Below are 13,203 nucleotides of genomic sequence, written 5' to 3' on the forward strand. Positions count from 1 at the left end.
CCTGAAAAATTCTGGAGGGCGATTACCCCGAGTTCCCGCAGTGCCGACATGTTTGTAATAGATGGAAAATGTATTCGCGATGATAATGCAGCCTGTGTAGCCTTTAATAACCACTTTAAAACTGTTTTTACTGCAGACAATGGTCATCTCCCATCTTTCAGTCTGTCTTTACCCCCTATACCTGATGTTACCATATCTGAAAATGAAGTGTTCAATTTACTTCTAAATCTTGATGTTAAGAAATCGTTTGGCCCAGACGACATCCCAAATGCCTTTCTGAAGCAGTACGCGCAATGGTGCTCCAAGTATTTATGTGTCATTTTTAGAAGGTCTATAGAGGAAGGCGCCCTACCCGATGACTGGCGAGTTGCCAGAGTTAAACCTTTACATAAAACTGGTGACAAAACACAGGTGCAAAACTATCGCCCTATTTCACTTACTTCCACAGCGTGTAAGATACTTGAGCACATTATTCATAAACATTTATCTACCTTTCTTGAAGAACATAACGTAATATCGAAAGCTCAACATGGTTTCAGGAAAGGATATTCGACATGTACACAGCTAATACAAACAATTCATGATTTTGCAGAAGCCATAAACGAAGGAAAACAAACTGACGTAATATTTTTAGATTTCCGCAAGGCCTTTGATACGGTTTCTCATAACAAGCTAATATATAAATTGAGTTCTGTAATAAAAAATGATAAACTAATAACCTGGATTAAGGCCTACCTGACAAACAGGCGCCAGTTTGTTACACTAAATGGTGCCCTCTCACATTGCATTCCAGTTGAATCGGGAGTTCCTCAAGGATCTGTGCTTGGACCGCTTTTGTTTATTATTTATATTAATGATATCGTCCAAGATCTCTCTGTTAATGTTAAGTTATATGCCGATGATTGTGTCCTCTATGAACAAATTAACTCAAGTGAAGATCAAATCAGGCTAAATAATGACTTTCGGAAGGTAATGCGCTGGTGTGATAGGTGGCAATTGGTGATAAATTTTGATAAAACAGTATATATGAGAATAACGCTTAAAAGGAATCCTCTTCTCTACCAGTATGGTACTTCCGATAATGCACTCTCAGAGGTAACATGCTACAAATATCTCGGCCTATGGATTTCCAATAATCTTTCCTGGAACAAACATATTGATACTATCTCGGCAAATGCTCTGCGCAAAATATTCTTCTTGAGGCGTGCACTACGGTTCGCTACTCCTGAAACACGTTTCCTTGCGTATAACACTATTGTGCGGCCAATCTTAGAATATGCCGTAATGATCTGGGACCCATATACCAAGATTAACATTAACAAATTAGAAAGGATTCAAAAGAAAGCAGTAAGATTTATTTATAATTCCTATGGTCGCACTTCTATCACTAATCTTATTAAAAAGAGTGGCTTACCATCCGTTACTGATAGAAACCGTATCTGTCGTTTGAAATTCTTTTTCCAGTTAATTCATGCGCAATACAACTGTGATGACCCCCATAATGCGCAGGTCCACACGGGACGGAGAGGCAAAGAGACACCGTATGGCTCAGTTTAAACAAACAGATATATTCAATAATTACACATGATTAAGATTATACATCAGAGGCTGGGGCGTCCGAGCTTACGTGCCGACGACTTCATGGGGGCGATGGAGTGGCTCCGGAGTTGGGCTCGAGCGGTTGCTGGCAGAAGCTGCACGCCGTCGGGCTTCGGCACTGAAGGCCCTTATGGCGAACGATGTCGTCCTCAGCGTGTATGCAGTAGAATTTCAATAGTCGTCCGTTTCTTCGAGGATGGTTCACAAACCCTTCCTCTAGTGTCGTTCGTCTTGGAAGATGAACAGGAGGCGAGCTTGTAGATGATGACAGCAGAGCATAATTTTACAACATACATATACAGGGAGTTAAACTGGAAAAAGCAGAACTGAATTTACAAAAGAACAAACTTTGCACTACTTTACTCATCGACCGGGCAGGTTAGTGCCTAAGTAGCATCACATTACATGCTAAGCATGGAGCCCCAGCTCAGACTGAACTGCATCCGTTTACATGCGCTTTTAAGCACTTGATTAACAAAGGACTAAGGGCGGTCATTTCCCTGGCCCGCCCAAAGCATCAATTCTCCAATCCAAAATAACATGCGAGATGGGGACCACCCCTTGGGTTGGGCTTAGCCTCGACCCCAGAGTCTGTTAACAATACAAACTAAATAAACAACAAAAAACGCCACCACTCTCTCTCAAGTGAGAGTATACACAGGCTCTCTCTTCGGAGCTAATTCACTAGCGCCTGTCTTTCCACATTCTTGGCGAGTACTGCCTGTCTGTCTGACAGGTGTCCGTCACGGCCCTTCTGGGAAGCTGTGGGTGCCTTCCCGGCAATAGCCCACGACAAAGGGGGGGGAGGGAAAGAATGTTGTCTTCGCGGTAGCGCATAGCGTCGGCTGTGGTACGGCGCGCTCTGGCCCGCTGACAGCTCCCTTGTCCTGGAATGTGCCCGGAAATTGGGGAGGATAAAGCCTGTTTCCCCGGGGCGGCGGCGGGTCCGGTTGTTCTGGTCGTTACTCAAAGAGCATGGCTGGGTAATTGATGATGCCGCTGTCACGGGTCTCCGTCTACGCCGCGCCGTCGAACGTGGATCCTCGTAGCACACACGGAATGTCACACTCGCTCACCCTCCAGAAGAATGTTCTCCGAACATTTGAGTCCACGCAGCTCCCCTTGTCTTTCTGAATCGCCTCGCACAGTGCGTCCGACAAAACACTTTTCGCTGCACTCAACACCACTGCACAACACCATATGCCTCCGCTGTCAATACTGGCGTCTCCAGGGGCAGCACTGATCTTCTTTTACGGATAAACATGAAACTCAGCACCCAAGCCTCTCCTTTCTAGTCCAAACTGGACGAAATAAATTTACCACAGTTACAAAGGAGCTCCCACTTCTAGCACGATCACGGCACAGACAAAAATATAGATAACGAAAGGAAGTAGGGCAGGTTCTGCATGCGCTCCGCATGCTCTCCTGTGAAGGTGTTACTTAATGACAGAAAGGTTTAACTATTAACTCCGATAACATAACACATACGCATATAGCAATGTTATGAGCTGCGGCATTACACAATTCTAACCAGTTCACAACTCCGCTCTGTTTACGCCATTAGTCCGACTTAGCTTTCCGATTTCGCAGCGGATATCGGCCTTCATGAGTCATACTAAGTAAGTCTGTGCCCCTTTGTCTGCTTTGGGACTCGCGAGGGCTCGTGGCAGGAGCCTCTCCTGGCGTTATCTGCGCGGCAACCTCGCGCGCTTCTTCTTCTAGCAATGCATGAAGTAAATCCGGTGGCATTCCGGCCGTCACCTCGGGCGCCTGCCGAACAAATGCAGGAGAGGGCGTTTCTTGCGAACTATCTGCGCGCTCCGCTTCACTTCTGTCCCCATCAAAATCCGCGCTTTCCCTTTCCTCATTTCGTGAATACTGAACCGGTGCCGACTTGAGGCGATTTGCGTGTATCCTTATCAAACGCCGGTTCACGTCTCGGACTCTGAAGTTTACCGGAGAAAGCTTCTCGACAACCTCGCACGGTCCTCTCCACTTCGTCTGGAACTTACGAGCTAGCCCAATCTGCCTTTGGCAGTTTTCAATGTACACGCTGTCCCCCACATCAAACGGCGCGTCTCTAGCACTGCGATCGTGCACCTCCTTCCTGCGCTTCGCCGCTTTCTTTAAGGACTCCTTTGCGATGTCCCTCGCCACTTGCAAGCGCGATTCTAGCTCAACCTTATAGTCGTCCAGTGAAGCGTATGGGACACGACGGGGGCCCTCTGGCACTTCACTAGGCTGGTCCGGGTCTCGGCCGTAGAGAAGAAAGAATGGCGATTCGCCCGTGCTCTCGTGTGCTGCGGAATTGTAGGCAAACATTGCATACGGGAGCCACAAGTCCCAGTCCCGCTGGTCGCGCGAAACAAAATGCGACAGGAACCCGGCCACGGTTTGGTTCAGTCGCTCCACCGCGCCGTTGCAAGCCGGATGGTACGGTGTTGTCTGCTTCTTAGCGATCTTAAGCAGCTCGCAAACTCTCCTCATTAGCTGCGACACGAAGTTCGTTCCCCGATCTGTCAAGAGTTGCCTCGGGGGTCCATGTCGGAGCACGATCTGTTCGACAAATGCTCTTGCAACCGTGTCTGCCTTCTGATCTGGGAGTGCTACCGCTTCCGCGTATTTTGAAAGGTGATCGACAAATACTAAAATGTACTTGTTTCCGGAAGTGGTCGTGGGCAATGGGCCCATTATGTCCATACCTGTCCGCTCGAAGGGAGCCGAAACCTCAGGGAACGGCTGAATTGGAGCTGGTCTTCGTCCCTTGGGTGTTTTTCTTTCGAGACAGGAATGACACTTCGCACAGTAGTCTCTAACATCCTGTCGCATGCCACTCCAAAAGTACAAACGCTCCACACGCCTGCGTGTCTTCGCTACGCCAAAATGACCGGCGCATGGCGCATCGTGAAACGCGCGAAGAACCCTTTCTGTCCACGACCGAGGTATGACGACTCTCTCCCGAGCGGTTTTCTCTGGTCTCCCTTTCCTGGTTGGCCTCGTGCGCCGACACAGGGTGCCGTCTTTGTCAATGAAATAACCTAGCTGTTCGGGGTGAGACGGTGCGCCCTCTAAGCTTTCGATTATTCGCTTCAGGTCAGGATCTTTGCCCTGCTCTGTGCGTAATTCGGCGGGGTCGACTACGGGGACAAACTCATCTATAGCTGCCACGGCAGCTGTGCGGCTGAGTGCATCAGCATTCAGATGTGTCTTTCCTGACTTGTGCTCAACTTCAAAGCAGTATTCCTGCAGGTGTAGATTCCATCTAGCGAGTCGCGAGCTAGGGTCCCTGACACTCATCACCCATTTCAGAGGATGGCAGTCTGTGACTAGCTTGAATTTGCGGCCGTAAAGGTAGCATCTGAAGTGCTTTACTGCCCAGACAACGGCGAGGCACTCCCTTTCCGTAGCTCCGTACTTTTGCTCTGTGGGGCTCAGCTGTCGGCTAGCAAAAGCAACGGGATGTTCTTTGCCCTCGATAACCTGAGATAGCACGGCACCCACTGCGAACTTTGACGCATCTGTGGCCATAACGAAGGGCAAATTAAAATCCGGGTGGCGCAGCAGCGGTGCACTCATTAGCTTCCTTTTCAGGGCCCCAAAAGCATTCTCCGCGTTTTCGTCCCAGCGAAAGGCGACATTTTTGGCTGTTAAGGCGGTGAGCGGCTTAGCGAGCTTGGCGAACTCCTCTATGTGCCTTCGATAGTAACCGATCAGGCCGAGAAACTGCCGGAGCTGGCGGACGCTAGTCGGGGATGGAAAATCCGAGACACACCTTAGTTTCTCAGGGTCCGGTCGAACGCCGTCAGCTGAAACAACGTGCCCGAGGTATTTCACCTCGTTTTTGAGGAATTGGCACTTAGAGGGCTTCAGCTTGAGACCCGCTCCTCTTAGTCGCACCAAAACCTGCTCAATATCGCGCAAATGGTTCTCAAAACTGTCACTGTATATGATAATGTCATCCATATACGCGAAGCACAGCCTCCCCAGAAGACCTGCCAGGATAACATCAGCGGTTCTCTGCCAGACAGCAGGGCTGTTGGCCAGACCCATCGGCATTCTTTTCCATTCATAGTGCCCTGAGGGCGTGTTGAATGCCGTTTTCTCGGCATCTGCCGGATCCATTGCTATCTGCCAGAATCCCGCCGCCATGTCCACTACCGTGAAGTACCTGGCAGAGCCCAGCTGAGAAAGCGTCTCCTGTATATTGGGGATGGGGTATGGATCGATGCGAGTTACGGCATTTAGTTTGCGGTAGTCCACTACCAATCGATACGAGCCATCTGGCTTTTCCACCAATAGTGCTGGTGCTCTCCAGGGTGACTTTGAGTGTTCGACAATGCCGCGATCAATCAGGTCCTGCACCTGCCACTCCATCTCCTCACGTTGGGAGTAAGGAATCCTGTACGCACGCTGGTAAACGGGCGATGAAGTGCCGGTTTCTATCCTGTGCTTTATAACGCCACAGCAGCCCAAATCCAGGTTGGACGCGGCGAATACCTCCGAGTAGTCGTTCAGCAAACCAGCCAGAGCCTCCCTCTCCCTGGATTTTACGTGAGAAAGATCGAACGACACCTTTGGAGCAGCCGAAGGACTAGCATGCTCTACAGTTGCGAGTACCGTATCGGTGGGCTCACGTTGCTCTATCGCAGAGGTGAAGAAAGCCAATGTTTTGTTCTTGGGAAGGCTCAGTGGCTGCTGGCTACAGTTAACCACCCGTAGGGGCACTCTGTGGGCGTCATTAACTGTCACGAGGCACGCGGCTGCCTTCAGGCCATTGCTGAGAGAGTCGACCGGCTCAAGCACTCCCACGGCGCCGCTCTCTACATCTGAAGGCACAAACGCGTACAAAATGTGCTCCGACCAAGGAAGGACGACCGCCTCCTCGACCAGCCGGACGGCAACCCGCGAATATACCTTCTCCACTGATCCCACTGTTTGACGGGTGTCAATATCGGTAATGCGAATCTCAGCCCCTCTCCTGTTCAAAAACGGAACCTTTGAGCCGCCCGCATTAACCTCTTCCTCAGAGAATGAGACTACTACCTTCCCTTTTCTCAAAAAATCCTGCCCTAATATACCTGACACTCCGTTTGGCAGAGACACCGTGTCCGGGCATACGTAGCAGGGGTGCTCCAATGCAATTCCGCCGAGAGAGAAGTGTAACCGGTAGAGTCCACTTATGCCAAGAGGATCCCCCGTTATGCCTACAAATTTGGTTGCCATACCACCTGACGCTTCCAACACCTCGCGGTCCCCCTTCCTTCGAAGCGTGTTAAAACTGCTCTCCTTAAGCAATGTCACCTTTGACCCCGTATCTATCAACAATTCCATACAACAACCATTTAACTTGCAACGCACAACAGGGCATGCCTCGTCGGCCACACAAACTACCACCACCTCATCATCTACTGCTCCCTCCCCACGCTCCTCAGGCTGGGGAGGACTAACTAGTTTTTTGTCTCGGTATCTGGAGCCCCGCTGTCGGCTTGCTTAGGGCGTGTCTCGCCTGCTTCTCTTTGTGGCTCCCCACGGTGCACGTTTTGGCAGAACCTGGCGATGTGTCCGCGACCCTGGCAAGCGAAGCATACGATTTCTTCAAAATCTCGCATACCGCGCCTGTAGCTTTGTGGCGGTCTCCGGTTTCCAGCGAATGGGCGCTGTTGAGCGCGCGCTTCAACCTGGCGTTCTACCTGCTGAGTTAGCAGCTGTTCCAAGCGATCTAACCGCTCTGTCAAGAGAGCAACCTCAGGGTTGAGCACCGCTCTCTCTATGACGCGTACTCTCGCTGCGGCTGTCGTTAACGCCTCATTTCGTTCCTCATCCAATGCGGCCTCCACAGCTTGGTCGAAATTGCTCGGCTTGCACGAGAGCACGAACCGGCGCACGGGGTCTTGCAGACCAGCCACGAACAAAGCGGTCATTTCCTCTTTAAGTATATCCTCCGCGTATTTCTTCCTTAGCTGGTCTCCTTCCTCCTCCCTGCTTAACGTATCGCGTGCTAGGCGCTGAAGCCGCGACGCAAATGTTCGCACGTCCTCCCCTACCATCTGTCCGGCGTCACGGAACCTCTGTACCCGCACGTGACGTGGTTCAGTGTCGAAATGCTCAAACGCGAGCTTCTTAAATTCCGCAAATGATTTTGTGGATTTTACTTTTTCGTCTCGCCAGGCAAAATCATGAGCAGCTCCTGCCATCTTACACCTCGCCATTCCCAGCATTTGAGCATCGGACCATCCCCCCATTTTCCCAATCTCTTCTAGCATGGAAAAGAAATCGTAGATTGGAACCCCTGTCTTATCTCCCGTAAACGTCGGAATGACGCTTCCTAATGCCAGCATGCTTGCTCCGAGCGACGGCTGTGGAGTGGGAGCTCCCTCAGATACAGTCATTTTTTTTTTTTTCAAGCCCTCCAGTGCCTCAAGCCTCTCAAATGGGGGTAAAAGTCCCACAATCAGTCCCGTGATTCCCTTTTGATTACAATTTTGAAGTCATGAATGTCACAGCATTCAGAGGACATTTGCTTTTGAGACCCCACTTCTGACACCAGTGTGATGACCCCCATAATGCGCAGGTCCACACGGGACGGAGAGGCAAAGAGACACCGTATGGCTCAGTTTAAACAAACAGATATATTCAATAATTACACATGATTAAGATTATACATCAGAGGCTGGGGCGTCCGAGCTTACGTGCCGACGACTTCATGGGGGCGATGGAGTGGCTCCGGAGTTGGGCTCGAGCGGTTGCTGGCAGAAGCTGCACGCCGTCGGGCTTCGGCACTGAAGGCCCTTATGGCGAACGATGTCGTCCTCAGCGTGTATGCAGTAGAATTTCAATAGTCGTCCGTTTCTTCGAGGATGGTTCACAAACCCTTCCTCTAGTGTCGTTCGTCTTGGAAGATGAACAGGAGGCGAGCTTGTAGATGATGACAGCAGAGCATAATTTTACAACATACATATACAGGGAGTTAAACTGGAAAAAGCAGAACTGAATTTACAAAAGAACAAACTTTGCACTACTTTACTCATCGACCGGGCAGGTTAGTGCCTAAGTAGCATCACATTACATGCTAAGCATGGAGCCCCAGCTCAGACTGAACTGCATCCGTTTACATGCGCTTTTAAGCACTTGATTAACAAAGGACTAAGGGCGGTCATTTCCAGTGGCCCGCCCAAAGCATCAATTCTCCAATCCAAAATAACATGCGAGATGGGGACCACCCCTTGGGTTGGGCTTAGCCTCGACCCCAGAGTCTGTTAACAATACAAACTAAATAAACAACAAAAAACGCCACCACTCTCTCTCAAGTGAGAGTATACACAGGCTCTCTCTTCGGAGCTAATTCACTAGCGCCTGTCTTTCCACATTCTTGGCGAGTACTGCCTGTCTGTCTGACAGGTGTCCGTCACGGCCCTTCTGGGAAGCTGTGGGTGCCTTCCCGGCGATAGCCCACGACAAAGGGGGGGGAGGGAAAGAATGTTGTCTTCGCGGTAGCGCATAGCGTCGGCTGTGGTACGGCGCGCTCTGGCCCGCTGACAGCTCCCTTGTCCTGGAATGTGCCCGGAAATTGGGGAGGATAAAGCCTGTTTCCCCGGGGCGGCGGCGGGTCCGGTTGTTCTGGTCGTCACTCAAAGAGCATGGCTGGGTAATTGATGATGCCGCTGTCACGGGTCTCCGTCTACGCCGCGCCGTCGAACGTGGATCCTCGTAGCACACACGGAATGTCACACAACATTGACATCTCGAAAATTGTTAGTTACTCTAGTGGTTATGCAACACGCCTGAGACATTCTCTTTCCGTAAAACCTTTATCCACAAGAACGAACTGCTACAAATATTCCTATTTTCCTAGAACTATTACCGAATGGAACAACCTTGCTGGTCATATAGTCGAAGAGAATAATTTGTCCCATTTTGAGGCGCTGCTGCAACAAGTGACGAAATTTTGAATGTTCGGTTGATGAGTAATTTGTTGAGATTTACTTAATTATATGCTTGGCTCTATGACTGCAGTATATATATTCTGAGGTTGTGAAACGATACAGTACAGTGTGATGTACTAATTTCGTTGCTGTGATGCCTTGTCTGCTGTATTTCCTTTTTTTTTTGTCCTTTGGTGTTACACAAATTAGGTACCCACCTGCGATGGTCTTGTTGTTCAAGACCGCAGTATTTATAAATAAAATAAATAAATAAATAAATAATATGACACTTTTAGTGATGCTGACAAAATCAGTGATGCTGATTACTGCACTGAAAGGACATTGCAGTATTTATGCTTTCAATACATCCTTTGTTCAATTTTCAACTACTACACTTCCCAGCATATGGTTTCAGTTTCCCTGACATGGATAAAAGCTATGAAAAGAAGCATTCCTGCCTGTTCATGAAGACAATCAGTGCAATTAATTCTAATTTCTTCACCTGCAGGAGTATTAGCCCTGAAAATAATTATAGGTGTGTTAGCACCAAATTTTTCTTACGAGAGACAGTCTGGCATCTGGTTAAGCAACTGATGAAATCTAATAAATGAGAGGTGGTTGCTGCATTTTACAAAGCTTGGTGCTGGGCAAATTGTTTCCATTCTGAAGGAAACATGTTAAAACTTTAAACTGACAGCATCAGCACTCATCTTGTTCATTTTCTTTCTTGCTTGTGTCTTACTAAAGTATTGGTGCTAACATTTTTTCCGCAGATGGCACTGGTGCTGTGGTGTAGTCTGGTGCAACACAATTCTGATTGCCTCTGTGGTGAGACCTGCATTTATCTCATGATTGGAATCACATTACTTGAGTTGCTGCTTTGTTTTAGACTGCAGATATACATGGAGGACAGTGTTGCTTCTCATGCAACTGCATACAAATCACTTCACTTTGTGCTTCTTTGTGCAAAGTTTATGGTCAAACAAAGTGATACTGTCATGTGAAAAAATGGAAGCAAACTTGCTTGCTGCATGAGCACAATGCAAGAAACCGGTTTCTTCATTTGCATCATATATAATATACATGCAACAGACACTGTGCAGCCACATATCTAGCTTAAGAAAAATTGCTTTTGAAGGTGCATTTTTAGTTTTCTTGGCAGTAATCTAGTGCTATGGCAAGACAACCAAAAATGTGGTCATGTTCCTTGATAGATCTGTCTTGCTGATAAACCCATGTTCATGTGCCATTAGCTGAGCATTGAACATCTGAACCCAAGAAAGAGATAGCAAATAATGGAAAGGCAGGGAGGTTAACAAGGCAACGTCCTGTGAAATTGACATTTTAAAGAAGCATACCTAGACACCTAGCTTTTGGATGCATGTTTTCTTGTTTGTCATGATGTGTAAGGCATTATTATACGTGGATTACCATGTGATATTCTCCTATGACCGTTAAATAATTTATAAGTGAATTTGTTTCTCGTTCTGTTTCAGTTTCGCTTTCAACAGCCGACTGATGACTGTATCTTCAAAGTGTGCTTATAGGCCATGAGAGGAATGAAAAACTGCAATATAATCACTTCTTCTACATGTATTGTCATTGCGGCTGATGAGGAAGGCTGGCTTCAGTACTGTAGTGAATTAAAATGATGAATCAGCGATTATATCGACATTTTTCCATGCCTCACGTGACATAGAACCAGACTGACGTAAGGCCATTATTTGAAACCAAAAGAGCATGACAGAAAAATTCTACTGTAATTTATTTTAGTGGTCGTAGGCGAATACCACATGGAAATTCATGCATAGTAGTGTCTTCCACATCATTGTAGAGCATGAAAATGCCACCGAAATTAGGTGTCTATAGTCCTTTAAGTTCTTGTATTGTCAAAGATCTTGTGATGGACATCAGGGTCTCCTTGCTAGTACGTGGGCATCGCAAAGAGATGAGTCTAGATGGCTGTGACAGGAAAGAGCAAACGCATTTAATGACTGATGAAGATCAGCACTGCTGGAGGAGAAGTGCAGCACCATGCAAACTTGTAGTGATGATGGTGACGGAGACTTCTGGTGTTGGCAACACGAATTTCCACCATTCTAACTCCGCCAGATAGGTTGCGCTAAGGGATTTCCATAGGATATAAGTGTTGTGTGGGACGTTTCACAGTGGTTCTGCAGGGGAGTCAGAGCAAGCACGATCTAACTTTTCCGTCTTGACCACGATGTAGAACCTGTATTCGCGCTGATGTCTGAATACCTCAGGCATTTGTTATTAACTAGCATGACACAACCCCATTTTATGAGATCGAGGTGTTCTGAGTCGTTCACAGAAATGTTTCTCAACTTAATCAAGTATTCTCTAACCCAGTGGGACCAAAAGGCTTGTAATTGGTTGGTTCTCTCTGAGTTGCCAAAAGTTCCTCAGTTGGTCTGATGGGGAGCAGGGAGTGTTTGACATGCTAAACAAAGGGAATGATGTGAGCCGTTGTCCAGCCAGAAAACTCGGTAAGAAGAGGGCAGGGTCCATCAACACTGCTGAAAACAAAAGTGAGGAGATGAGAGTTGAACATTGCCTCCAATTCTTCAAGAATGATAATGAGGTCATTCTCGCTGACCACTTGTCTTCCCAGCACCCTTTACTGACAGCACAAGTCTTTCATAAAGCCCTACCCACCACGGGGAATTTGAGCAAATAAACTTCCATTGTATATTCAAATCATGAAGAAGGAGAGAATGTCAGGATCTTGAACCATGCTCCATATTCAGTTGCATGAAAGATTTCATGCAAGTTCGTGCATTGTCAGTGTAGACTAACACAGTCCCCATCTGGGCACAAATCTATAAAAGCCATGATGGAAATTGACAGCCGTCATGTCATCAACTGGTTTGAAATGTACAGCCGTTGTAACAGTACAGTCAAAAACGGGGAGGTATACTTTCTTCTGATCTTCTTTTCGGAAAAGAAGATATTCTGCAAATTAAGGTCAATGCCAATGATGAGGAAATAGGTTGCAGTCTTGTAACGTCTACAAGTAGCAGTGTTTCCTGGTGAAATGGTGTAGACTGTGTCTTGCAACAAATAAAACATCCATATTTCAGTTTCTTCGCTGGCTGCCATCCTCAAGGAATCCAATATCTTTCATGGACCTTCATAGGGGTGTCACAAGCACCAGCATGAAAAACCTTCGCGTGAGCTTGCCAGATAAGTGTACTCAACGACGAATCCTTCAGAAGCAGAATAGGACAACTGGCTGCATACATTTCGCTTATGCTTGGTGCTCTTCCTAGGACTTGTAATAAGCCCTTGTTGTTGAAACTCTGTCTGAGTTGTCATATCAAGCATCCTGGAGGGAAAGCTTTCTGTTCCAACAGGCAGTTAACTTCCACTGCAAAGTGGCGCTTTTGCTTGACGCCATTCAAATGCCCTTCAGCATCGACTTCTTCAGATGAACGTTTCCCTGTCTTTTTGGGCCCGTTTTTTAAGTTGTGCAGGTATCTAAAAATCTATGCTGTTATTCACGGTAGCCTCATTAAAGAGCTGAAGCTCTTAATGTCGAGTAGAGGCTCATCCTGGATCTTGATTTCGAATGTATGTATTACAGTAGCCAATTCTTGATTGGGCATGTCACACTGTACAGCTTCTTTTAAAATTTGGCCTGGCCAACCTGCCTTATCCGTTA

The 13,203-nt window shown here is 47.6% G+C and overlaps 1 protein-coding gene across 1 annotated transcript in view; it reads left to right on the top strand.

The window, feature by feature from the left end:
• Positions 1–12,726, top strand: part of LOC144114094 (uncharacterized) — a 36,588-nt gene extending 23,862 nt beyond the window's left edge. Inside the window, exons 4-5 of the mRNA XM_077647585.1 lie at positions 10,295–10,349; positions 12,623–12,726. Of these exons, the coding sequence (XP_077503711.1) occupies positions 10,295–10,349; positions 12,623–12,678 (111 nt within the window). The 3' untranslated portion in view covers positions 12,679–12,726. The remainder of the gene's footprint in view (positions 1–10,294; positions 10,350–12,622) is intronic.
• Positions 12,727–13,203: the final 477 nt, after the last annotated feature.

The sequence above is a fragment of the Amblyomma americanum genome, chromosome 1, assembly GCF_052857255.1.
Source record: "Amblyomma americanum isolate KBUSLIRL-KWMA chromosome 1, ASM5285725v1, whole genome shotgun sequence".
Taxonomy (NCBI): Eukaryota; Metazoa; Arthropoda; class Arachnida; order Ixodida; family Ixodidae; genus Amblyomma; species Amblyomma americanum.